Here is a 27,858-nt window from a genome sequence, read left to right as displayed (position 1 = left end):
TATGGGCTACAATTCCTCCGACTCACCCTTCAGTCATGGGGGAGTGCGTGGGGAGGGTGGGAAGGGGGCTTCGGCATCTGTGGGCTTCTCCTTTGGGGATTATAAGGAGGTAGCACAAACTGAGGGGAGATCTCACGCATGGCTGGACCAAACCGGAAATCATCTGCTTTCCCATCCATCCCTCCCAGAACTGTGCAAATCTACTGTAGGAATAAAAGGTATCAGTTTAGAAAACACTTCATGAGGAAACCATTTGACTTTATATGATTTTATTTTTCAAAGAATATCACAAGAGCAACCAGCTTTCCCCTCGAGATGAATCTTGATATGGTAACATCATTTTTGACGAACGAGGCTGAAGGACCCTAACAGCGACCCCAGCAGCTTTTTGGATGAACTCCATATGTTGCAAGAACTTGAAATCTTGGCCACCAGGGGACTTCTGAAGTTCTTCTTCCTTAAAATGTTGCGGGGAATAGTCCAGCGAACGGTTTGGGGTATAATCTCCGGCGAGTCTGATGGTATACAGGCATAAAAAAATGGCTGGTTTTGTTCTCTTTCAGAATGGAAGCTGATATCCTCTTGAGGAGGTTTTGATGCTGACTTATGTTTGCCTGGGAAATAATCTGACCTTTCTGACTCATAATCCCGTACTTTCTCCTTTCTTGTGCGTTTCTCTTTACGCTGTGTATAACTGTCATCACATTCCCAAGGAGTGTTGTTCTTTCTAGATAAATACAATTTGGCCTTCTTTCGTTCTTTGCTTTCCAAATGCCTGTGAGGTTTGCCTTGGCTTTTTGCAAGATGTAATTCAATATCTGATTCCATTAAGGGGACTAAAGAATAACATTTTCCACTCCTTGCAGTCTGCGAAAGCTTCTCTTCGCTGAACGGAATGGAAGATGATACAGACAAAACCTCTACAGTATTTAAGGAACTGTGACACCACAAGTCAGGAGGTCGCATTTTGGAAGATGACCTATGTTTCCTGCTTTTGTGAGATTCATAAGTAGGTGGTGTCATTTCGGAGGATGACCTATGTTTCCTGCTTTTGTGGGATTCGTAAGAAGTTGGTGTCACAAATGAGGAATGTTTTTGACAGCCTCTAATATGATGGGAACCTGAATCTTCACTGTAAAGTGGTTTCAAATCAGTTTTGATTTTTTTCTTCTTGTAGAGATTTTCCATAGGCGTGTCTTTCTGTAATTCAAACAGAATATTCTGTGATTTCCAATTTAAATAAGGGTTGGCATCTGAAAATATACATTCTTCACTCTCGTGTACATCAAGAGCTGAGCATTCCTCCAAGTTATCTGAACTCTCAATATTTGTCTGACTATCAATAAAATCTTCAAAATTCTGAATTGAATGGGAATCAACTAAATCCTGAGTCTTTTCCTGAGTCTTTAAATCAACAGATTCACATGTATTTGTTTCTTGAAACCATACATGACATCGTTTATCTTTTTCTGGAGTCACATGAGATTTTAACTTTGAAAGAGCCATGGTATCCTTCTGCACTGTGTTGTGTTGATCAGGGTCAGAGGCACACACCTGAGTGGGCTCCAAGAAATTTCTGACTAATGATGAGTTTTCATGGAAACTTTGCTTTTTGAAAGAGATATGTTCTTCTAACGGTCTTGTACCATTGGAAAGACCACCACTTTCTCCACTATTGTCTACTTTTTTACGTATTGCAACTGTCTGTAATTTAAGAATATGTTTGGGAAGTGCATTTGGCTTAGGGAACATACTTTTGACTGGAGAGCCCAGGAGAAAACGAAGGTATTTGTATTGTAAATCAAGATCTACTTGATGAAGAGATTTTTCCTCAAAAAGTGACAAAACTCTGTTTTTTCGTTTTGGTACTTTGACACCAGAATGAATACATTTAGATAAAGGCTTCCTTCCATCCTGAGCCCTGGCCATTGTGTAAGATTCTCTTACAATTCTGGGAAAGGCTTTCATTTGAATCTCCAGTGTTTTCATAGAAAAGTGTATGAGAAGTTTGTTTTTTTCTCCTACTGAATAGTTTTGGAGAATATGAGGCAATGTCATCTCTCTAGCAGAAGTCAAAGGAGATGTTCCACTATCTAGCTCATTTATACTTTTTAACTTTGTAATGATCTTTTCATTGCCCCTTGAAACATTAATAATCAGTGACTTCATGCAGCTGACAGGAGGTGAGTCTTTTTGGTATTTGTGCTTTAGGTTAAGTTCTATGGTATCAATCCCTCCCAGAGACAAAAAGAACATTTTTTTATGTCTTGGATAGAGCTTCCAACTGTTATGTTTTGAAATAGCCAGTTTTTGATAAAGGTTGAACTTTTGGAAGGATTGTTTTACCACCTCTGGTATCAAATTCAGTTTTATTTCAGGTGCTTTTGACTCTAAATGATTAGTGGGCTTGATTTTTTCTTTGCAAGTAAAATTTTCTAAAATAGGTTTTGGCTGCAATTTGGGATGTATTGTCATGTATGTTGCATCTGGACCCCCTGCCAAAGGTGGTGACTTCCAATCATCAAATCCTTCAGATTTGACTCGTGGAGGCTCTTTCCTTTGCTGTACACTGATCATGAAGTTTGAGGTCCACTGTTGCATGGCTTCTTCTGGCACCGAGTGTTCTGCATTTTTAACAATTTCACTCTTACCAGCAGCTGACTCTCTAATTGCTGTTTTCTGGGTATCTGATGACTCCTGGAGATTCTTCTGTGGACGAGAGGATCCCATGATTCCTGGTGCGTCTTTGTCTATTTTGCTCCCTGACTCTAGATAAAGAGGTGCTGATGGGATGGAAAGAAAAGTTCTTGTCAGAACCATACATGGTTCATCTTTACCTTTGTGCACTTTTTCCCCTGGCCCTTTAATAACATTCAACACAAATTCCTTTGTACTAAGGACATGTGGTATTGGTGAAATCGTTGCCTCTTTGTGATGTGTCCTGAGCCTCATATCTACTTTTTTCACATCATACTTTTTTTCTTTCTCTGACATATGTTGTTTTCTTTTTATTACATCACTACCAAATCCCTTCGTATCTGGTCTCTTCTTTGCATCTGATAATGCTGAAAGCATTCTTGGAAGTAGAGAGGGTTTTTTAATTCCAAGCCTTCCTTCATCTACTTGTGTACCTTTATCCAATTCCAGCTTAGTTGGAGGTTTGGAAACATAAATGTTTCTTACCACCGTACTGGGTGGTTTACCTTGACTTTCCTGTTTCTTTTGCTCTATCCCCCCAGTGTTCAGATGTAATTCTGTTCTGTGGAGCATATATGAAGAAGGTGACTTCTTGGACTTCAACGTTATATCTTTGGTGTGCGTCACACCTCTCCTATCTACCATTTTTTCTCTTTCCCTCTCTTCTTTCTCAGGCATAGGTTGTTCCTCGTTTTGAACATCTTTCGTGGTATCACCACTAATTGAATATGTATGTACTATTTGCCCTGCATTTGATATTCTGAGCAAAACAGACCTTTTAAGTGCTAGCATTTCATTATTGACTTGTACTTTATCCAATTTGAGGGCAGGGAGAGATGGTGATGAAGTAGATTTGGTCAGAACCATACCTGGTCCATCTTTACTTTCCTGCATCTCCTTTTCATGATGTTTGGGGGACTTGAGGTTTCCTCTTTCTACACCATCCTCTTCCCTGTTCTGGGGCAAATGTTGTTTTTCTTTTGGGGGACTGATGACAGTATCACTAGCCATTGGCTCTGCATGTATCACTTCCTCAGAACCTGATGATTTCTGGAAGTTTACTGGGGGAAAAGAGGGTCTTGATAACATTGGCATGCCCTCTTCTCTGATGCTGGTGTTTTTGTCAAGGTGAAGAGAAGATTTAGAAGTGCAAGTCTCAGTCAGTGTTGCATCACCCAGCTCCTGTTTACCTTCCCGAACCTTCCCTTCTTGCCCTTTAGTTTTCCACTGAAGGTCACTTAGATTGTATGTAAGTAAAATAGGTGATTTCTTTGCTTCCAAATCCGTATTATTGTGGTCCACTCTACTGTTCATATCCACATATTTCTCTCTCTCCTTCTCTTCTTTGTGTAGCATGTGTTCTTTTAATTTTTTTACATATTTTGAAAGTTGTCCCTCATTGGTCTCAGCATATTCTGATGATTCCTTGGACTGTGCTTGTGGGAGAGGCAATTTTGTAATTCTTATCCCCTCTCCTTCTGTTGTATCAGATTTAAGATATGGTAGAGCCAGTAAAGGAGGATAAATGTTTTTCAGTTTTGTGACTAGTTCACTGTCCTCTCTCTGTACCTTTCTCTTTTGCTCTTTAATTTTCCACTTCAATTCTTTGGTATCACGTATATGTGAAAGTGGTAATTCACGTGTATGTGAAAGTGTTTTGAGTCTAACTTCCTCTTTTAACATATAACCATCACATGACCTAGTATCTGCTTTTTCACTTGGGAGCACTTTGTCTTCAATAACTGTTTTGAGTCTATCTTTGTCTTTTAACAAATAACCGTCAAATGACTTAGCATCTGCTTTTTTGCTTGGATTGAATGGATCATAAATCTTCAGTGGTGAAAAACAGGATTGTATTATTCTTTCTGTGTGTTCCTTTTCATTCCTGCTAGTGTCCCATTTCAGGTAAGATGGAGAAAGTAAGGAGGCACGAGTTTCCCTCAGAACCATTTCTGGCTCACCTTTGCTGTCCTGCACTTCCTTCCCTTGCCCTTTGACATTCAAAGGTAGTCTGCTTCTACTGAGTAGATGTGTAAGTGGGGATGTATGGGCTTCCAAAGTTATTATTTTGGGGTATAGTCTATCTTTCTTGTCTTTTGTTTTTACTCTGACCTTTGTCTCTCTATATGGCATATGTCCATTAGTTTTTATTATTCCATCACATGAGCTAATACCTTGACTGGAATCTGCATATCTGATTTTCCCTGCACCTGATGACTCAGGGAGCTGAAATGGTGAAAGAGAGAATCCTGCAACTGCAGGCAAGTCTTCGTCTCCTTTGGTTCCTGCATCCAATCTATGGTGAGATGGAGAAGGCGAGGAAGGAGGAGTTTTTGTTGGAGCCACATCAAGGTCTTCTGTTCTTCCCTGCCCCTGTTCTACTCTCTCCTCAATGCTCGGCCATGGCTCCTTTCTCCTACTCAGAGCACCGTGCCCAGCAACACTGAACACGTGATGAGGGGATGATGTCTTTGCCTTGAAATCTGTGCCACTGGCGTGCACTGAGCCGCTCATGGCTGCTGTTTGTACTCTGTCCTTTTCTTTCGGTGGTGGATGTTGTTTTCCTTTCTTTCTGTGGCTATCAGTTGACTTTGGAGGTGCTATCTGCACTGAAGGCAATGAATCTTGGAGCTCAGGGGGTGGCACATAATTCCTTATGATTCCTGGACCACCTTCTTCTTCTGTTGTTGTGTCAAATTTAAGATGAACTGAAGAAGTGACAAAAGGACAAATTTTGCTCAGAAGCACGACTGTGTCCCTTCTACCTTCCTGCCCCCTTTTCACTTGCTCTTTGATGTTCACTTGCAGTTTCTTTGCTTTGAGTATATGGAAAAGGGGTGATTTCTTTGCCTTCAAAGCTAAGCACTTGGGATGCATCAGGTTTCTCACAAAAATATTTGCTTTACCCTCCTCTTTCTGTGTCATGTATTTTGTTCTTTTCAAATCACTTGAGATATCATTCACAGGTGACAGCGTGTATTTTAATTTCTCTGCATTTGATGATTCCCTGTGCCATGAGAATGGAATACCGGGTTTTATTACTCTTTGCTTCTCTTTCTTGCCTTCTGTAACTCTGCTTAATGTAAATTGAAGTAGACAAGGTTCTGTCAGAACATCATGTAGTTCACTTCTTCTTTCCTGTACATGTCCCAAGTCTTCTCTTCTGTTTGTCTGTACTTCTCTAATTTGGGGGCTACACCTGCCAGGGGTATTGGGTACATGTGGAAGTGCTAATACCTTTGCCTTGGAAGTTGTCTCTTTGGAGTACATTATATATTTCATATTTACTACTTTTCCTCTATCCTCTCCTTTCTGGGGCATATATTCGTTTGCTGCTTGTACATCACTTGTGATATCACCCTTGATGAACTCTTTATTTTCTTTTTTCACTACATCTGATGATTTCTGCTGTGATGGTTCTGGAAGAGAGTACCTTGTTACTTCAGCTCTGTAGTCTTCCTCTTTTTTTCTTGTATCCAATTTAAAAGAAGTAGCAGGTATGGAAGTACATGTCAAAATCACACTTGGTTCACCCTGAATTCTTTGTATCTTTTTCTTTTGTTCTTTGATGTTCAACTGTAATTCCCGTGCAATTGGAGACTGGTTCACCTCCAAAGCTATTCTTTTGGGATGCCTTATCTCTTCCAAAGCCATTTCCACTTTATCTTCATTCTCCTGTGACATACATTTTGATCTTTCTATGCTGCTTAAAATATCATCAGTTGGCTCCCCACATATCATCACTGCATCTGACAACCCCTGGAGGGTAAATGGTGGAAGGCAGGACCCTGACACTCCTCGCATGTATGCCTCTTCTTTCACTGCAGGACCCCATTCCAGGTGAGGTGAAGACAGAATGGAAACACAGGGATTATTCTGAACTACAACTAGATCACTCTTATCTTCCTGCATCATTTTCTCTTGTTCTTTATTGTTCCACTGTGGTTCGTTTCCATGCAGTGTATGTGTAAAAAGTTTTTTCTTTCTTTTAAAAGGGGCACATTTGCAGCCCCTTATATCTTTCATGTATACTATATTGTCTTCATCTTCCTTCATTTTCTGGGGCAAACGTTGTTTTGATTCTATCATGTTGCTTAAACTGTCTCTATTAATTGACTCTGCAAATGATGTTTTCCTGATATTTGATGATGCCTGGAGGTTTAGTGGTGGAAGGCAGTTCCATGGTGTTCCTGATTTATCTCTTCCTCCTTTTGTTCTTGAATTCAAATTAGGATGTGATAGAGATGGTAAGGAAGTAAACAGGTTTGTCAGTTTCACACCTGATTTACCTTTACCTATCTGCACATTGCTCTCTTGTTTTATAATGTTCGACAGCCCTGGCAATTCCTTTTCATTGCATATACGTGACAGTGATGATTTCTTTGCTTTCAAGATAACGTTGGGATCCATTATTCCTTTCATATTGACTTTTCTTCTTTCCTTCTCCTTTTTCTGTGATACAGGTTGTTTTATTCTTTTTACATTATTTGAGATAATCTCATCAATTGTCTTTTTATTCAATTTGAGGTAAGGTAAAGAAGGGATGAAGTCATATATACTTGTCAAAATCAAATCGGGTTTGACCTTTCTATGTTTTATATTTACCATTTTCTCTTTTATGCTCCACTGCAGTTCTGTTCTATTGCCTGGGCTACCACCATCAGTGGTATTAAATATATTTGAAAATACCAATTTCTCCAAAGTTCTTTGGGGGTGTACTATGCCTTTCTTAACTCCTTGCTTTAAGTCATTCTTCTGTCTTTTATTTTCAGGCAAAAGAGGCATATGGATAGAAAGAGAATGTGAAAATAATCCAGGTAAACATACCTCTTTTTGCACCTTTTTTTGATACGCTTTATGTAATTGCACATTCTTTCTAACTCTTAGCTTGGGGGAGCTAACATTTGATATTGAATCAATTACCTGCGCCCCATCCAGTGATTTCTCTCCTTTCGGCAATGAGACATTCTGACATTTTACAGTTTTAGTGAATGATTCTAAAGGCAGCCTTGTATTTTGTTTTGTTGTTTGCCTCGGAGGAATTGAGGGTACAGTCCATTCCAGGCCATACTCACATCCGGTATTTAGTTGATCTTTAGAAATCAAATCTAATCCTTTTATCCTGCTTGACACACTACCTACTTCCTTTGTCAGAGGTGTTAAATGTGGCAGCAGCCAGGGATCATTTTGAAGGTAAGACGTATGCTCCACAAGATTCTCAGAGGGAGTCAGCGAGTGCTGCTGGCTTTGTTCTATACTGGGTAAGTTTTGTCTTTCTTCACTTTTTTGAATATATCCAACAATAACACCCATTCCTTTTAATGCTTCCTTAGCCTGTGGAGGTGAATGTTCACAGTTCATCCTATTTGTGCCACCTAGTTTTACTTCTTGCACTGGGGTATCAGTCTGACGTAGACCTGCTTGGGGGTGAGATGCAGACTTTTGAAGAGCCTCATAAGTACATTTCTCTTGCTGGTCTCCCTTTCCTGTAATAAGCGAACCAATTCCTTCTGCACTTGGAGTGTAATCCACTGTGCTAACTACTTCTTCTGATGCCTTCTTTTCACACAGCATCTTACTTTGAAATATATCTCTCCAAGAGTCAGAAGCAAGATTTGGACAAATATGTTGTATACGTTCTGGTTGCTCTTCTCTTCCTGCAATAGGCAAGCCAATTCCTTCTGTATTTGAAGTGTGGTACATTGGACTATTGACTTCCTTTAATGCTTTCGTTACCCTTAGCAATTTAATCTGAAGTATATTCATCAAAGAATGAGAAACAGATATTGCAAGAGCCTTGTATATATTTTCTTGTTGATGTTCTTTTCTTTCTCCAATATGCAAATTAATTCCTTCTGAGCATGGAGGTTGATCCACTGGAATATCTGCTTTGTTTGATGCTTTCTCTACCACTGGGCTCAAAACTGTTGGACTGATTCCTTTGGCTGAGACTTTTTTCTTTTGCTTTCCAATATGGAGTTGATGCACTATGCAAGAGGAAACTGATTCCAGAAGATTTTCTTCTTTCTGGTTAGAACTATTTTGTTGCTTTGCCCTCCGTTTTTTGGAAAACTTTATTTTCTGTCCATTTGATTTTGACAGAATAGCCATTAACTTTGGTTTCTCTTTTCTCCATGAATTTACATTTGAAACGATAGGGATGTTAACATTTTCTTTCCCTGTTGCATTTCTTGCCCCTTTTACATGAAGAGGCTCCTCACTGGGGCAAGATAACGAATCCAGAATCTGTTCAGGAGCGTGATCTGGTTTCACTTCTCCTTTCTGCACTGCAGACATATATCGCTGGGCCTCTACATTTGTACAAAGAAACGTCTGTCCTTTTGAACCTTGTAAGGTATCAGTTTCTCTTAATCCTTCTCTGCCCAATAGATGTGAAATATTTTGTCTGTCAATATATGTACCTTCCTCAGAGACCTTTACTGTATTTTCCAAATGACGAGTTTCCATAATGGGATACAAAGTATGCTCCAGGTGTGTCCTTGAAATACTTCCTTGTTTCAGCAGTTTCTGCTCCTTGCAAGTCTTCTGTTGAGAAGCATCCAACTCTGGAAGAAACATATTCTTTCCTTTTGAACTTAAGGAAATGTCCATTTTCTTGGATACTTCTCTCCACTGTGGAGTTGGAAATGGATGTTGGGTCATGTCTCCATATCCCTCCTTTACTCCTGGTGTGATAAGGAATTTGTGTTTTGTGTGTAATCTAATTCTTGAGATGTCAAACGTAGTGCAGTTGGTTTCCCTCTTTTGTGAATGTCGATCAGGATATACTTCTCTTTTCAAATCTACTGTGAATTTGACATCGTCAGGCTCTTTCTTCAGTGGCTGGCTCATCATGAATCGGTATTTACATTGTGGGAGAACGTCTGGTGAAGCAATTTGGTACTTTTCTTCTTGCTCTCTAATATACTGTTTCAGTGTTTTAATATTTCTTGATTTAGCACTCTTAGCAATGGACTGTGAAAATGCTATTTGTCTTCTGTTTAGTGCTTTCTCCAGCTTTGGCTCTGGAGGAATGTGTATCAGCCTTTGTGCCTTGCCTTTTTCCCTTTCTGCTTCCATCAGCGCTTGAAGTTGAGGTGGAATAGACCCAGAGTCACAGATAGTTTTCAGAATGAACTCTACCTCAGCGTTACCTTGCTGGAACCCCGGCTTCTGTTTCTTGATGTTACACTTTGTTTCCTTTTTGTTGCTCTGGGTTCCATACCCTGTTGTGTTATACATCAGGGAAACAAGTGGTTTCTTTGCCTTCGATTTTACCTGTTCAGTATGCGTAGTGTTTGTCACATCTGCTGCTTTTGCATTACCTTTATGTTTTATGATTTTAGGATATTTAGGATTGTAAGCATAAGCAGAATTCTGGATGGTTCCTGAGACACATGGTTCTTGCTGTCTCGTTTGTAGAAACTCAAATGGCTGGGTATTTTGTGGAGGTGCTCCAAACAAAACCTGTTGTTCATACTCTTCTTCCTCTGTAACTTTTGCTTTGTTCAGGGCATTTCTCTTTTCAGAAGATTCTTCATAGTTACCCCAGGTACTAGGTGACTGCTCCATTTTTATGTGCGGTGGAATAGACGTAGAAGCATCTGTAGATTTTAGGTCTGCATTTAACACAGTTTTCTCTCTCTCTATGCCCACCTCCTGTTCCAGTTCCTGTTCCTTATTAATGCTTAAAGCAGCATGACCTGTGGCATTAACTGATTGTAAAATCACTCGGCTTTCAACTGGCAACTCCATGTGTGTTGGTTGTACAGGACTAAACCTTGATACTCTGTCTATCTCTGTTTTGAATCTGCTTTGCCTTTTAATGTCAGAGGTATCCAATGTGAAGTAAATGGCATTTGTAAATATAACAGCCACATTTTTACCTTGCCAAATCTCTTTCATTTTGGTTTTTAAATTGGATCTAAGTTTTTTCCTCTGCTTTGTGGCAAACTGCCTATTGACTTTAAGTATCTGTGAAATGAGTGGCTCCTTTTTCTTCAGAGCTAAACATCTGGGATTCAGTATGATTTTCTCTTGTAGTGTGTTTATCTGGCTTTCAGAGTCAGATAAAACAGGCGTGAACAAATCTAAAGGGCCCAAGAGAGCTGTGGCTAAGTTTTCCTCCGACTCTGCCCTTTTCTCTGTGATAAGACCACCCAGATTTTTGTGACGTGTTCTGTCATTATACAGAGTGTCCCTCGCTGCTGTATCGAATGAGAGTTGATCAATCACTAACTTGGGCGTTGGAATCTTAGCTCCCTCAGTGGTGAGGAGTAATGTCTCTCTCACACTTTCATTCCATTGCCTCTCTCTTACCTTGTACTTAACTTTGTGGAGTTTTTTTCTATGGATTCCTGTAAGACACCTTGTGCTATTAAGCACCTGTAAAATTGATGGTTTCTCTGCCTCCAGAATTACCTGCTTGGGACTCACTGTATTTTTCTTGTCTGCAACCTCTAATGTGTAACTCTGGCTTCTGGGTTCAGACGAATCAAGGCTGGAGAAATCTAAAGGCTTTATGACAGTTCTTACTAAGTCACTTTGATTCCATGTCTTTTTCTTAGAAATAGGACGATCCCATATCCTCCTCGGATTTCCATCCCAGAGACCATCACATTGTATGGAACCAGTCTCTGACTTTCTAGCTTTTGGAAATGGGGTCTTTAGACCTACCATATATTGTATTCCCTCTTGAGTACGAAGACTTTTCTTCAATGTTTGTACTCGAATAAAATTCATCACGTTTCTAGAAACAGCCTCTAAAATAGTTTCTCTAACGTGTTCTTCTTGCCTCATATTTTGCATGGCACAAGACAAATTCCAAGTCCTCCTGCCTTCTGAACGATTCAGTTTAGATTTTGGTTTGCAAGGGCCAAGATTTTTCATATGATGGGAACTGAAATGGAAGTGTTGACTATAGTGCAGAACTGCTTCTGCTAACATTTCTGGGATATTTTCCTCTTCCTTTTTATGTGGCACATTCATTTTACCTGTGTTGCTGGATCTGCTTTGTGTATCAGTCAAATTGGCCTCCCATGCTTCCCCATCACTTGGTGATTTCTCTAGCTCTGGATAGGTATGGTTGTGTATTTTCACTCTTGGTCGATCCGTCCCTGTTTTTGGTGTGCTATCAATTTCAAAATCTATTTTGTTATCAGTTGAAACAGGTGTGGGAGATAAAAACGCATCACCTATACTTCTATTTGGTTGCATGTCCTTTATCATAGACTTTAAATGGCCTTCCTGTTCCTTTCTACAGTACGGATGACCATCCTCAGTGATATTAAGCACCTGTGAAAAAAGAGGCTTCTTTGCCTTCATTGTTATACATTTGGGACCCATAAGATCTTTCCTTCCTGGAAATTGTAATGCCTTTTTCTGCCTTTTAGAGTCAGGTAAAACAGACATCATGGATATTGTTAGTAAATCTCTTGGCAACTCTTTATGTTTCTTGGCAATACGACCACCCACTTTCCTTCTAGAGCTTTCATTATATGGATCTCCAAGCACTGAGATCCCTGACTTGGGAGGTGGGATATTTTGATCAACTGTGTATTTTGTTATTTTTTGAGTTTTTATGTCTTCCTCTTCTTCTTCAAGTTGTTGGGAAGCTGCACTGGGAACATCCAGCTTCTTTGTGGAGCTCTGATCAGATGTAGTCCTATACACTGCCTCATCAATTAAAAGACCATCAAACATTGCTTTCCCTCTTTTTAGACGTGAACTCTTTTCACTTATTCTATGCAGTATGTCTGTTTGTGGTAGGATATTCTTTTTCAGCTCTTCAGTTTGAAATGGAATTATCAGAGGAGAACAAATAGACTCCAACATATTTTCCAAAACTAGTGCTTGTTGCCATGCTTCTTGCTCTGTAATAAGCATATTTTGATCTTTTCTACTTCCGGTCCTATTCAGGAATTGTAGACCTGCTTTGAATAAAACTTCCTTGCCCATTTTTTCTTTTTCATTTTGCCATCTTGATTCTGATGTGCTGCTTGAGGTGCTCCATTTATTAGAGGTATATTTACACACTCTTTTCCCTTCCTCTTGTTTTAACTGTATAATATTGACTTTTTTTCTTAATGGGCCTTTCTTTGCTTTCAGTTTTTTGTGTGTTTTGATGGCAGGTGAAACAGGTGTAGGTGAAAAAAAGGTATTCATAAATATATTTGACATACTTTGAGGTATTTCTTTGGCCGTGTCATCCAAGGTGTAGACCTGTTCCTTTCCATGGCTGGGGGCACCAGACCTAGTGATATTAGTTGTCTTTAAAATCGATGCCATCTGGGCTTTCCCAGTTCTAGACTTAGGGATTAGTGCTGCATTTCTCAACCCTTTAATTTTAGGTGACGCTGGCATGTAGATACCAAAAGACTGCAGGGTTCTCACTCGTAAATCCTTTGGTAACCCTATTTTTTCCTCTGGAATAGAACCAGCAAGTTCCTTTGTAGGGCCTCTTTCAGATAGGATATCAGTCGGTGCTTTAACAGTTAAAGATTCACTAAGTGATTTCCCTGTCATTGGAGATAAAATCTTTGGACTCTGTGTTTTTGTTCTTTTTGGTAGCTTCTCAAATGGAAGTGAATTCAAAATAGAGCAAGACACAACATGCAATACACTTTGTGTGAAAAGTGTGTGTTGCTGCAGCTCCTGAGCTATGGTAAGCGATTCTGGGATTTTTTCCCTTGCCGAATACTTACATTTTAGATCTGATTTCACAAAGCGAGGTTCCTTCATGTTAGGAGCATGGAAAGTGAGGTGCTGGGAATTCCATGGCGCTGCTTCTCCACTGAGGTCTTTGACTTCCTTCCTGACATCTGAGGCCCTGCCCTTCTCGCCCCTGGAATAGGAACACGAGGCTCTTTCTCCATCTGGCCACTGCCCTTGGTGTTGCAGCTCATGACTGAACCTCATCTTCCACGGCATGTCCGTCTCTACTTTGCTTCTGTCATGCACTTTCATGTCCAGTGAAACCTCCACAGGAGAGGAAAAGGCATTCAGGATGACAGCTGCCACAGACTGACCTTGTTTCCTCATGGTTTTGTAGTTGCATTCAAACTGCCTACCATGGCTTGGTGCACCACATTTTGTGATGCTAAATGTCTTTGAAATCAGTGTCTTCTTTGCTTTCAAAGTTACACATTTGGGACTCATTTTATTTCTCTTATGTGTAAGTTTTGAGTTGTTTCTTTTTGACACAAGTAAAGCAAGTGTGGATAAATCCAAAACCTGCGGAATTGCTGCTGGTAATTCTTGGGCTACTCTTTCCTTTCTCTCTGCAGTAAGATCTTCCAGTACCCCAGAGTATTTTATCTGAATTAAAAAGTCAACAATCTGTGATTTCAGGGTTTTTGGATGTAGGGCTTTTAAATAACCATTCCCAGGGATATTAAATATCTGTGAAATTGGTGCCTTCCTTGTCTTCATAATAACACATTTGGGACTCATTTTACTTTTTAAGGCTCTACATGTAAGTGTCTTTCTCTGCCTCTTAGATTCAAATAGATCAGGTGGGGAGGCATCCAAAGACCCCAGGACAGTTGCTTGTACATATTCTTTAAACTCTGCCTTTTCCTCTTTACCATGATCGTACAGGTCCCCCGTACATCTCCCATTACTTGGGACATCACATTTCATTGTATCAATTAAAACTCGACCAATTAGTGATTCCTTTGACTTTAGAAAGGGAAGGGTTGAACTTGCTGACCACACCGTGCCATTTAGTGTCTGCTGGCTTCTCTTTGGCTCCTCTGCCTGGGTTGGATCTGGAAGGTGTGTTTGTCGTGGGACGTCTTGTTCTGTAACAAACAGAATTTTCCCATGTCCTTTGTTTCCCCATTTGTGAAGGTCAAGCTCCTTCCTCTGGCCTGAACAGAAGACGAAATGCTGGCCATGCTGTGGAATTATCTTTAACAACATCTCCTGTTCACCTTCTTCTTCCTCTTCATCTTGAAGACTGATTTCTTTGGTGTCACCTGGAGTAATATTACCTTCATGTGGTGATATCTCTCGCTTTACTTGTTTATAACTGAGTCTTTTTTCCCCTAACATGTTTTTTTCCCTTTCTCTCTTGCTATACCTATTAACAGCAGGTATAATAGATGTGAGGGAGTACCTGGCGTCTGCCATTTTTTCACCTTGACCCACCTCTTTCATTTTGGTTGTTAAGTTATATCCCAATTCTTTTCTATGATTTGGGCTAGCACCAGCCTTGATATTGAGCATGTTTGAAATTGATGGTTTCTTTGCTTTTAAAATTCCACATTTGGGCTTCATTAAGGTTTTCATGTCTGAATACTGTTTGAAATTTCTCTTGCTTTTGGATATAGATAAAGAAGACAGGCAGAAATCTAAAGTCACTGTCTCTTTCTTTTCAATACCATCAGCTTGTTCCTTTTGATGGTTTGCATCAGATGGAACACCACATTCTCTTTCAGAAAATATTTGTTCATCAATCTTTGCTTCTCCTGACATTGGAGGTGAAAACCTAGCATAGCTCTCTAGCTTTCTAAGTTGAAACTGATCCAATGTAGGGCATGAAGCAGAGCTTAAAATAATCTGTGCAAAATGTGTTTGTGGTTGTACCTGAATATTTATACTTCCTGGTTGTTTCAGTTCCTCATCTGATTTGACAAGGTCATGATCCTTCTTCTGATATATATTGAATATGAGGCCTTGGCAAGTCTCTGGAGCTGGTAAATCTTGTTCCCTTGCCTTCTCTGCCCCATCTTTCACACTGTTAGATAAACTACTCATATTGATAGAATCTGGGCAACATATTTTTCTTCCATTTGGCGATTTCCCTTGCACTAGCTGCATATGACTAAGTCTTGTTACCGTTTGCATATCTGTCTCCACATTTAATCCAATACTCATTTTGATGTTGGGCAAAGTAGGCACCTTGAAGTGAATGATATCCAAAAATTCATCTGCTATATTTTTATTTTGTTGTGGATTCTTCATCTTTGTTTTTAAATTGCATTGCAGTGCCTTGCTCTGCCTGCCATTAAGCATATGCAAAATTGATCGCTTTTGTTCTCTCATAGTTCTATACCTACAACTCACTGTTTTTTGCTTCCTTGCTAATTTTAATATGTTTTGCTTCCTTTTAGATTTAGAAACAAAGGGGTCAACCGAATCAGAAAACTGTGGGAAGGTCACTTGCAAATTTTCTGGTAACTCTGAATTTTTCCCCACAAAATAAGAATCTAGTTCCCTTTTAAGGTTTCCACCAGATGGTAGGCCACACTCTGTTGTAGTGTTCAAAAGTTTATCAAGTGATGAGTTCCCTGCCTCAGGAGCTGGAATCTCCAGACCTGTAGGGGCTGTTATGTCATCTTCTGGTTTGTTGATCTTCTGGAGTTCCTTAGCTTCTCGAGGACCCATCTGGAGGCCAGTCTGCAAAGCAGTTTGTGTAAAGCATGTTCGGTGCTGTATATCTTGTTCCTGTGTTAAACGGTCCAGTGCTGGGTCTGGTTTGGCAAGGTGGGTCTCTTTCCCTTGATACCTATTGATCCAGAGGTACTGGGTATGCTGCGGAGCAGTTACTAGCAATGTTTTTTGCTCCTCTTCCTCTCCATCTTGTACTTTTTCTTCTCTGTCATAGAATGCACTACTCTTATCAAAGAAATCAACATACTGTGGTCTCCCCTCACCTGCTAGTCCCTGGAGCTTTACCTGAGCATGGCAGAAGCTGTTTGTCTCTTCTTGTAACCTGCTGTACACAGGAGAGTAAAGGGTGTTTAGAAATTCATAAACCAGCCCATTAGCTTCGTTGATCTTTTCAAACTTGGCCTTAAAGTCAGATTCCAGTTTCTCTCTATGACCTGTGATATTACGTATTTGTGAAATTGATGGCTTCAATGCCTTCATGTGTACAGACTTGGACTTCACTCTACTTTCTAAGTGTGAGATTCTTACTCTATTTTTCTTCACTTTAGAATGAGATAAAACAGGCATGTGGCAAATAAAAGTCTCTGGGAAAATTGCTGGTAAATCTTTGGGTAACTCTGCCTTTGTTTCTGCAAAAGAATAAACCATTTCCCTTGTATCACTTCCATAATCTGGGACATCACTTTCTCTTGTTGTTAAAGGGTCTCCAATGAGTGATTTTTCTGATGCTGGAGGAGGCATCTCAGAATGCGCAGTGCATCTTAAATCTGTTTGTGTGGTCAGGCTTTTCTTCATATTCTCAGCATGAAATGGATCTGTTATGGCTGAGTAAACAGACTCCATCATGATTTCTGCAAATGTGATTGGTTGTTGCATTTCTTTCTTCATTTTAAGCTCTTTCTCTGGATATGCGTCCAATCTGAGGTTCCAGCAATCCTCCAGCACTGCTTCTGGTGAAGCTTCTTTGTCCCCACTCACTTCATCTTGCAATTTAGCTGCTTCTGGTGTGTCTCCAGAGTCACTTCCTTTAGTAATGGTATCTGAACACTTTTCTTCTCTTTCAACTTCTGATACCTGTTGTTTTAGCTTGGTATGACTGTGATTCTCTGCATTTAATCTGCTGTGTGTTCTAATATGAGGCAAAATAGACACGTGAGGGTCAATAACATTCAGAAGCATATCTGCCACAGTTTTATCTTGCAGTATTTGTTTAATCAGGATTTTGAAATCACCTCTCAATCTTCTTCTATGATGTATTGGTGGTGTCTTTACTTTCATAATTACATGGTTGAAACAGAGTACATTTTTGGTTTCTGGTAATTTTTTTCTGATTCTCCGCCTTTTCACACTTGATAAAGGAAGCATACGCCTATGGAAAGACCCCAGGGCAACTTCAGGTAAAACTCTTTTTAAGTCTTCCTTTTCTTCTGCAATTTGATCATCCAGGGGCTTTCCGGGGCTTCCACACAATGCGACACCATGTTCTGTTGTTTCAGTTAAAACTGGCAAGCTCTCTGACACTGTAAGAGGATGCACTGGATCTGCAGTTTCCCTGCCTGTAGGTCTGTCTGTGCTTTGCTTCACCTTCTCAACTTGAAATGGATCCATTGTGGGGCATGGACCAGTCCCCACAATTGTTTCTGTAGAAAGAGTGTGTGGTTGTACCTCTAGCTCTTCATTTTGAGTTGTTCTACTTTCTGAACAGCTATGTCCTGTTTCAAATTTGACGTACTTGGGCTTCTGCTTTAGTTGTAGACTGAACCTGAAACCTGGTGTTAGCTGTGGATCTGCTTCTTGTAGAGCCTGTTGTTCTTCCTCTCTGTCATGTTCTTGTGGTTTTTTAAATATACATCTCTTCTCAATGTATTCTGCACTCCATGTTTTCTTGTCATCTGGTAATTCGTCTTGCTTTACCGCTGAATGACTAAGCCCTATTCTTGATGTATCTCTCTTGGTTTTTAATCCACTCTGCGTTTCCATATGAGGTGGTTCAGAAAGGGCAGTGTGAGTGGCATCGTGAAATGCATCAGATATTCTTTCATCTTGCCTATTTTTTATGCTGCTTCTAGTGTTGCATTCAAGTTCCTCACTTTCACTTAGGTCACCATCTTCTGTAACATTAACTATTAATGGTTTCTTTTCCTTCTCAATTACACCTTCTGGACTCTCTTGAATTTCTACACCTGCTGATTGTTCACTGCTTTTATGCTTTTTGGTTCCTAGTGAAACGAGCAAGTTGACATCTGAAGACTCCAGAACAATTTCAGGAAAATCTTCTTTTTCGTGGGTATTTCCCTTTGGAAAGCACCTTTGCATTTCTGATGTACTAGTTGGTAACTTCTCTCCATTTGTAAGTAGAAGATGTGAATTCTCTGTACTTTTTAGGTCCTCCCATGTTTTCTTTCTCCTGTCTGACTCCATTTTGGGAGAGGAATCAAATTTCTGCAAAGGTGCTGATACAGCTTCTTCTAAAGGTGTCTCATGCTTTGCAATATGCAGGTCAGATGTTTTTTCACTATTTGGGGCACAAAACTCTGCAATATCGATTTCCTTTGCTTGTAAAATTGGGTCTTTAAGAGACTCTTTATTCTTCCAGTTTGTTTCTATTAATGAAGAACAAGGTGCTTTTTGTTTATAAGTATTGACCATGAAAGACTCTTCTAGCTGAGGTGGAATTTTTGGTGAAATGTTTTTTAGTTCTTTATTGTCTCTGCCATGATGCTTTTCATTTTTAGGACTCCCTGAGGTTCCTCTTTTCTCAACAGGCCCCGCATAGTTGACTTTCTCTGCATACAGTGACTTATTTTGCTTCAGCAGAAAATGTCTACATCCTGTTAAACCTGGCATAAATTTCACTAGTCTTTTCCTGGAATACTTCCTAATATAAGGAGGAACAAGCTTGAAAGCATAAGTATGACACAACGCTATACCTGATATACCTTTTCTTTGATGTAACTCTTTCTTCTTAGTTTTATACCTGTGTCTTAACTTGCTACATTCTGAAGTGTGACATACTGTGATTTGAAATACCGGTGAAGTTGGTGTTTTCTTTGACTTTTGAGGTGGAACTTTGAGACTAAATTTACTTTTACTGTGTAATGTTTTTCTTCTGTTTTTCTGCCTGGTCAAGGTAGGCGAAAGAGGCACTGAGCCATATGCAGGATACTGGTTTAATTTTGAGCTAGCAATTTGTTTCTGGCCCTTTGTCTTTACACTCTTTAGTTGTGGCATCACTTTAGCAACTGAATTTGGGCTTAGAGTTAAAACTAGATGTCTGGCATTATTAAAAACATTATTTTGCCCTGGGATTGAATATTGAATCTTGTTTGAATCTTCAAACCAAACAGAATATCGGGCCTCTTCTGAGTGTTTTGTATCAGACTCTAGGTCCTTGATTGAATCTTGAGTCTCAACAGAATGTGGGACTTGGACCAGATGTTGGCTCCTGTCCCTGTGTTGGGTCTGGAAGGAGTCTTGTGTGCTGCTGGTAAGTGGTTTCCTCATCAAGTCTTGAGGTAGAGCAACGTATCCGGCCTTGATATCAGGCTGGCTATTGATTGATTCCTGGTTGTTAACAAGTTGTTGGGCTTGACTAGTAAACCGGGCTTCAGAAAAATCTGGATTCGGAAGAGAACTTTGTCCCCGAAAAGAATCTTGTGCTTCGGCAGAAATGTCCATTCTAACAGAATGTTGATTCTGAATCAAGGGCTCTTGAGACCTTGAGTACAGATAGGTAGTTTTACTCTCTAAAGTAGCTTTGGATGTTAAAGGAATTTTATTTCTCACATTTTCTTCCAGAAGTCTGACTTGGTCTCTAGAAAGAAATAAATGGGCAGGAGGGCGTGGTGCCACATCTAGATCTTCACTTTCTATAATGATTCTAGAAATTCTTGAAAAGTTAACGTCAGAAGAAAACATCAAATTTTTATTTTCGTTGGCTTTCATTATGGAAGATAATTTCTTAGATGAAAACTGTATTGTTTCATGCTCGTTTTCAGGACACCCTCTGCACCTTGGAAGAATTTCCTGTACTTCTGAATGAAACAGTGACAAAGACGAGCTAGTACCATCTGAAGATGGCTCATGAATTTCACTAAAGTGACGTATGCGATATTTACTTTCACTGGTACTTGCCCATGTTGGTTCATCTGGCAGTGAAACTCTGTCTCCAGAGTTACCTTCATTTCCTTCAGATGTAAGTGATGAAGTAATTGTTCTTTCTGAGAAGTCATCTACTCTGAATATAAGAAAAGAGTGTGTAAATCAGTTGTCACTGAGGACCTATTTCCTACAGGAACTCTCTTTTAGATTTAAGGAAACCCAATAGAGTATATAAAAACATAGCTCAATATAGAGATAAATTGGAAAGTCATTGTCCACATTACAAAATTATTCATTACCTAGTGTCATTCATTTAATAAATCAATCCACTGACAAAGTGAAGTAAATTATTTTCATATCTAGGAGAATGAGGGATTTTTCCTCAAAAACCTGTCCAAAAGTCTACTTTTGACTGTCTATTTTGACAGTCAAAGTTGCAGGTTAAGATTATATCCTTTTAAAAGGAATATCAGTTTGTTTCTGTTCTCTGTATGAAAGTTTTGACAAGAGTAAAAATATCCTTATGGAACTTTAAGAGGTACCACAGAAGAATGTCCAATACCATAAACTATAGCTTTCTATAAATAAGTCCAGATTATTTTAACAGCTGTTTGTTTTTGATCAAGAGAAAAGCCTACATTTTAGGTAGTGCTTCTCAACATACTTTTGGGTTGAAATAATGATCATGGATGTGGACTCTCCAATATCCTTTCTACCTCAAATGATTAGGCTTGGTCTAACAATGCTCAGACCAGCAGCATCAGGGTCACTTGGGAAATGATCAGAAATGCAAAATCTCAGGCCCCACCCTAGACCTACTGAATCAGACACCTGGGGATGGGGCCCAGAAATCTGAGTTTTAACAAGCTTTCCAGGTGATTCTGATGCACCTTAAGTTTTGTTTAATGGTAAGGCAGCCTAAAGTCATCAACTGAAACTCATATAAGCTAAGTCAGAAATTCTGGTAGCTGTTTGTTCAGGGAACATAGATTATCTTGTACTTTACTGGAAGAATGACCCTATTTTTAAATAATGCTTCATCATAAACAATGAAGATAATATATGAAATCATCAAAATATACCCCATCACAAAAATCATTTTTTCTAAATGCTTTTTTTTGTCTCACAGGCCCAGCTGCTCCGCAGCATGTGGTATCTTCCCAGACTGGGGCACGAACCCGTGTCCCCTGCATCGGCAGGCGGACTCTCAACCACTGTGCCACCAGGGAAGCCCTCTAAATGCTTTTTTATACAGGAAAATCTCATTGATTTGGATTCTGCTAATTAGAATTTGGAGTAGTTTAGGCTAAACTACTGATTGCCTTTTTTCATAGAGAACACAAAATTATTAGGTGAATATTTAAAATATGTTAAATACTTCTTCAACTTCTCTCAACTGTTAAGAGAATTTATTAACATCTAATATACAGGCTGTATACACATCTTTGTTATTAATTTTATGTGTCAACTTGACTGGGCTGAGGGATACCCAGAAAGCCAGTAAAACACTCTTTCTGAGTGTCTGTGAGGATGTTTCCGGAGGAGATGAGCATTTGAATCAGTAGACTGAGTAAAGAAGATATGCCCTTACCAACTGGGTGGGCATCATCCAATCCATTAAGGGTCTGAATAGAACAAAAAGACAGAGGAAGAGCAAACTCTCCCTCTCTCTTCTTGAGACGGGACATCCATCTTCACCCATCCTGCCCTCAGACATCAGAGCCCCTGGTTCTTGGGCCTTTGGACTCTGAGACTTACCCAGTGCTGCACACCCCCTCCCCGCAGGGCTTCTGCCTTGGACTGAATTATATCACTTGCTTTCTTGGTTCTCCAGCTTTCAGAGGGCACATCATGGGACTTCTCAGCCTCCATAACCATGTGACCCAATTCCTATAAATCTCCTTTTATATTTATCTATCTATCTATCTACTAATCTGTCTTCCATTGGTTCTATTTCTCTGGAGAACCCTGACTAATACACCTACCCATTATCTTTAGTATCATGTCACCTTTGGTAACACCGTTTGTCCTTACTACTAGAGCCAAATTGGGAGTTGCAGTAATGATCATGGATGTGGACTCTTCAACATTAATTCTACCCCAAATGATTAGGCTAAATCTAACATGGTAATTAGATTAGGAATGGGCATGAACTAATCCCAGCATAAGACAAAGATTTTTAACAACTTCTGGGAAAAGTTGCCTTGTTCCCAGGAAAGACAGAGAAAAAAATGGCCTCTTATTTCCTCTGGACAATGCTGGTCTGATTTTGAAACTCTTGTGGCCATCTTTCTGTTCACCTTAAGGTAAAACCAACATGAGGAAAGGCAGAGGGAGAGTTACAGGACCTTAATGAAGTTGTTGAGGCACTGAATCAACCAATTTTGAAGCAAATCCTACCTCAGGATTTCCTATTATATGATTATTATAAATTCTCTTCTTGGTATGCCAGTTTGAATCATGGTTTTCTGTTACTTGAGAATTAAAATATTCTAACTGATACAGGCAGGATGCATAAGCATTCTAGGGAATCCAGGTGACCCTAACAAGTTACAGCAGTGTCCAGACATAGTTAGGATAAAATTTCCTCAGGTCAGGCATATTATTCACTTAGGAAAGTGAACAGTGAAAATCTGAGACATAATACAGAGTTAGTTTTTTGCACGTTTCAGGGAAAATATAGAAAAAAGCTGAAATGCAAGACCAATATTTCAACAATTTAATATTATGATTTTAAACATAATAAAACAATGCTAGATGTATGTTGAACCAACCTTACATTCTTGAGGATAATCCCACTTGGTCAGAGTATATAATCCTTTTAATATGCTGCTAGACTTGGTTTGCTAGTATTTTGTTGAGGGTTCTACATCTATATTCATAAGGGATATTGGTCTGATACCTAACTTGTATACCTTATATAACTATTTGTCTTTCCTGCTCTGGAGAGCGTCCAGACCACATATTTTCCTGGGTATCCTTCTAACCCACTGGTAGCTCTTTGTCAGTCTTCTTTGCTGGTTCCTCCTCTTCCTCCTGCCCTCTTTGAAGCGCCCCAGGGCTCAGCCCCTGCTCCTCTTATCTTCTCACAGTCCCTTTGTAATCTCACCCTCTCTGTGGCTTTTAATACGGCCTATGTGCCAAGAACCCCCAAACTCACTGTCTCTACCAGACATCTCTCCCAGACTACTTACTATCTCTATTGGATGCCCAATCAATCTAAGACTCAACAGTTGCAAAACAAAATTCCTCATCTCCCCATCAAAACCTGCTCCAGGGCTTCCCTGGTGGTGCAGTGGTTGAGAGTCCGCCTGCCGATTCAGGGGACACGGGTTCGTGCCCCGGTCCGGGAAGATCCCATATGCCGCAGAGCGGCTAGGCCCGTGAGCCATGGCCGTTGAGCCTGCATGTCTGGAGCCTGTGCTCTGCAACGGGAGAGGCCACAATGGTGAGAGGCCCACATACCACAAAAACAAACAAACAAAAACCCTGCTCCACCCACAGCTTTCATCATCTCAGTTGATGACAACTGCACCTTTCCTGCTTGCTCAGGTAAAACTCTTGGAGTCATCTTTGACTCCTTTCTCTCACATCCACACACTCCACTGATTCTACTTTTTGAAGTATATCCTAACCACTTCTTACCACCTCCACTGCTACCACCCTGGTTTAAGTTACCTTTATCTCCACTTGGATTACTTGCAAAAACCTGCTGTCTGCTTAGACCCTTGACCCAGTATAGTCTACTCTCAACACTGCAGGCAGAATAATCCTTTAAAAATATAAGACAGAACATATCATTCTCCCGCATAAAACCCTACAATGATCCTCTGTTGTCACTCAGAGTAAAAGCCACTGTCTTTAAGATGGCCTGCAGGGTCCAACCGTGATCCGGTCACCTATTCTCTAACCTCTCTAATACTCTTCTACCATTTCTGTTTGGTTAACTCCCCATCCCTCCAAGGCTTTAGTCAAATCCCACCACATATGTTGCACCTACCTGTCTTCTCCTACTTCTGGCACCCTGATTCTTCTTACCCTACACTATCTTTTGTTTTACCATATCACATATAATTATCACTACCTCCCATATAATTTATTTATCATGTTGTCATTTACTATCAGACTCCCCTCTGTCTAAAACATAAGGTGGGAAGCAATGTCTGTTTTGTTCACCACTGTATCTCAAGGGCCTGCAGCACATTGTAGGCCCTCAGTAATATTTGCTGAGTGCCCATTTTCACCTCTAGCTTTCTGATGGCTAACGCTTGTCCACAGCAAGCTGATCCAGACATACAACCCAACCCATTCTTCAGGTTCAATGAAGGGGGAAAAATACACATACACAAACCACCCATACATGTGGCTAACTTTAACGAAAAGCTAGAGGCAGATATAGAAGGGAGTTAACTACAGCAATACAAGCAACTCCCACTTAACCGTTAGGTATGTCTGTGTATTTTTTAAATGTCCTTTGGCCTCTCCCCACCAGGGAATCTCAACTGGCCTTTGAAAATTTAAAAAGAACTCCCCATACTCCTAGGAAAAGACTGACAGCTCTATAGCCATGGCAACAAGTAAGTACTAGAAGTGGTTGTAAATCAGTTAAATCAATCAATGGCGTAGAGTCATAGAATAATCCTAGTCATAGTAACAAACACCAAATCTGCTTTTGAACAATTTTGTCTATCAATGGTAACTCGCTTCAGGAAATACACTTCTGAAACCAACCAGTGACAGCTTTAATCTTTGAAACTCAGGCAACTGATAGCAGACTTTCCCAGGAACACACATCTAAGGCTGAGGTCAACCCTGAAACAAACCATTTCCCAAGACTCAATGGATATAAGATCAGCAGTTTGCATGGCTCACCGAGACTCTGCCTGGCCAGCACGGCTCTCCCTGACTCCGGATACTGAGTGGTAGGCTCATCCTTTGACGTCCTTTGTGCCATTCGGTCCTGAGCCCCACATGCTTCCCCCGCTCCTCCCTGCTCTCTGCCCACCCCTCCCCTTTCTCTTCTCTCTCATCTCATAAGCAAGACAAAACCCACTCAGTCTCTGATGCAGTGCAACTTTAATCATCTTTATGCTTGAGGTTCTACCAATATTTAAGCCCTTTTACCTCAAAATAATTTAAGAGGCTCTCCCAAATATAATTCTACCCCAAAAAGGAATTCTGGTGCCAAGGTAAAATATTTTTGCTTTGTTACACATATCATTTTAACGAATCTTCATGACATTCCTAAGAGGTAATTCTTCTAACTGCTATTTTGAAAGTAAGGAAAAGGAGTGAGTTTAAGTCATTTGCTCAAGGCCATGCCATCATTTAGAGGCAGAACTATGACATACACCTAGACCTTCGTAATTCAAAATGTGTTTTTTCACTACAATGTAGTACTGCCACCATGGAAGCCATATCTCTTTCCTAACCCTTTTCCCTCAACACCATCCCCCCAATCTCTTCTTCTCAATTACTTTTCCCTAAAGCCTATTAAAAGTATTGAATTGCGCCTAAGAAGGAATGGAATAATGGCACGGAGGGATGGGGAAACTCTCAGATTATCTTGATCCTGGTGCTAAAAGTCCTTTTCCCCCCACTTCCTCTTGTGGCTTCCTCTCTTGTCTGTCAATCCTCTGGCTTTTAGTTCCATGAGAATCTTCAATCTCAGTGCACACCTAAGCGCTGTACGCCTCAAACACCAACTCCTGGTCTGTCCAGTTGACTTCTGGATGGTCGTTTATGGTGGATGCACTTCTGAGGTGTCCTGGTTTGCTCTGGCATTCCTGTTCCCAGCCAACCCCGACTGGGATTCCAGCTCCCCGTACTTCCAGATACTGTTACTGCTTCTCAGGACACCCACTTTATAACTAAAGTTGCTGGTACTCAATATAAAAATAGAGCAACCAGGTTACATGAATAAAGCCCCTTTACACCTGACAACTGAAAGAAATTAAAGTAATTTTCAGATGCATACTCCACACAGGTAGCTACGAGTGATCTAGCTATAACACAAAACTGTGTCACTCCTACGCTTAACCGCCTTCAGGGGCTACTCACTATCAGGAATAAACTCCAAGCTTCTTAACAGGGTATAGAAAGTCCCCCATGATCTGACTCCTGCATATTTTTTCACCTTCATCTCCCACTACCCTCTGCCTCATCCTTAGCATTCTAGCAACTCTGAAATCATCATAACTTATTGCACATACCCTGTTCCTTATTTCCTTGCCTCTGCTCATGGCTTATCATTGCCTTTCTTATCCTCCTAACCCACTGTCTTTTTCTGACTAATTTTCACTTATCCTTTAAAATTCAGCTCCAGTATAACCTTCTTCATGAAGCCAGCCCAACACCCCTATGCTGGCTTAGGTACCTCCTAGATGTTCTCATAGTACTCCTATCACTGTGTTACTGAACTGCAAGCAATCGTATCTAGATCTATGTCTCCTCCACAAGAGTATAAGCTTCCGGAGAACAGATACCATCTTATTAATTGTATCCCAGTATAAAACCCAATGTCCATTGTATAGGGATATCTAATGATTGCTGAACGGACTTTGATGAAACCAATTAAGATACTGATAGCAACAAGAGTAGTGATGTCTGTATTTAATCTCTAGCACTCAGGCATCCTTAGGATGCTGATGATATAAACTCATTTCATGTCACTCTTGCAGCACTTAGCTCAGGATCTGCTCGGTTCACAGTAGGAGCTAAATGAATATTTTTCAACTGAATTTTCAGAACTGGTGATTATTACTTCTTCATGTGTACTGGAGAGAGAGGATGGGGTAAGGAAGCAAGCCACTTAACCTCTCTAAGCTTTATTTTCCTCATCTGTAAAAATGGTAATGAGTCTACCTACCTAAAAGGATAATTTCAATAGTACATAAAAAGCCATTTAACACAGCTTGGAACAGAGCAACCATTTAAAAAATCAGAGTTCGACAGAATTATGATGTTGAACAGCTGTCATCCTCTATACAAATGGGAAAACCCTTTTCTGTAATTCAGATGTAATTTTGAGTAGAACAAAACCAACCTGTTTCATCTAATTTCAAAATACATCACTTACCTTTCTTCTGAAGATGAATGAATTGACCAGTTACCTAGAGATAAATGGGAATAAAAAATGTCAGAGCACCAAAAGGAGCAGCTCAGGCTGAACAAGTTTTATATTAAAATATTAAATTGTAGGATACTTACCAAATTTCATGCTTTTAAGGCAACTGTCTTCTTTCTGTTTCAAGGGAGACAATAAAATATTAGAGTAATCCAAATATCAAACTTCCACAATTTTATGTTATTCTTATGTGTTACTTTGAAAAATCGGGGAAAAGGAAATCAAGCATTTGTTCTTACCTTGTGGGCATCTGTATTATCCTTTTCTGAAGGAAGTGCAAGCTTCTTCTGAAAGGCTGTACAAATCTTTATGAGTATGATCTCAAAGATAATTCCCAGAAATATTATAAATAAGATTGCCATCCAATTATCTTGAGAAGTCCAGGACTCTAGAAGGTCCCATAATGTCAAAAATGCATTATTTTCCAACCCACCCACTTTTTTTAAGAAATAAAATTGCTTTGACATTTTTATGTTATGTGAAATAGACTGATGTCTTCATTCCAAAGTCCTCGATTCTGGATGCCCCAAAACACAAAA

The 27,858-nt window shown here is 39.9% G+C and overlaps 1 protein-coding gene across 1 annotated transcript; it reads right to left on the bottom strand.

Moving 5' to 3' along the window:
- Positions 1-336: 336 nt before the first annotated feature.
- Positions 337-27,786, bottom strand: LRTM3 (leucine rich repeat transmembrane protein 3). Its single transcript, XM_024754027.1, has 8 exons — positions 27,559-27,786; positions 27,403-27,436; positions 27,272-27,305; positions 15,994-20,329; positions 14,234-15,414; positions 8,334-11,770; positions 1,037-8,165; positions 337-979 (listed from the first exon to the last, which is right to left on the bottom strand). Exons 1-8 carry the CDS (start codon positions 27,784-27,786, stop codon positions 337-339), a joined length of 17,022 nt encoding a protein of 5,673 aa, XP_024609795.1.
- Between the last annotated feature and the right edge of the window lie 72 nt (positions 27,787-27,858).

This window comes from Neophocaena asiaeorientalis, unplaced genomic scaffold (assembly GCF_003031525.2).
Source record: "Neophocaena asiaeorientalis asiaeorientalis breed wild unplaced genomic scaffold, Neophocaena_asiaeorientalis_V1.1 scaffold684, whole genome shotgun sequence".
NCBI classification, from domain to species: Eukaryota; Metazoa; Chordata; class Mammalia; order Artiodactyla; family Phocoenidae; genus Neophocaena; species Neophocaena asiaeorientalis.
Note: the sequence above shows the minus strand (reverse complement) of the source record. Positions and strands in the feature narration are given on the sequence as shown.

Bases quoted from the DNA above. Each gene is read 5' to 3' on its own strand.
- LRTM3 (XM_024754027.1), bottom strand. From the start codon at position 27,786: ATGTCAAAGCAATTTTATTTCTTAAAAAAAGTGGGTGGGTTGGAAAAT. The intron at 15,415-15,993 runs GCAGGGAACTCA...GGGGCAGAGAAG, and splicing joins TGGAGATTCCAGCTCCTGAG to GCAAGGGAACAAGATTTACC. The intron at 11,771-14,233 runs GGGGTCTTTGGA...CCATACCTATCC, and splicing joins TATGTACAAGCAACTGTCCT to AGAGCTAGAGAAATCACCAA.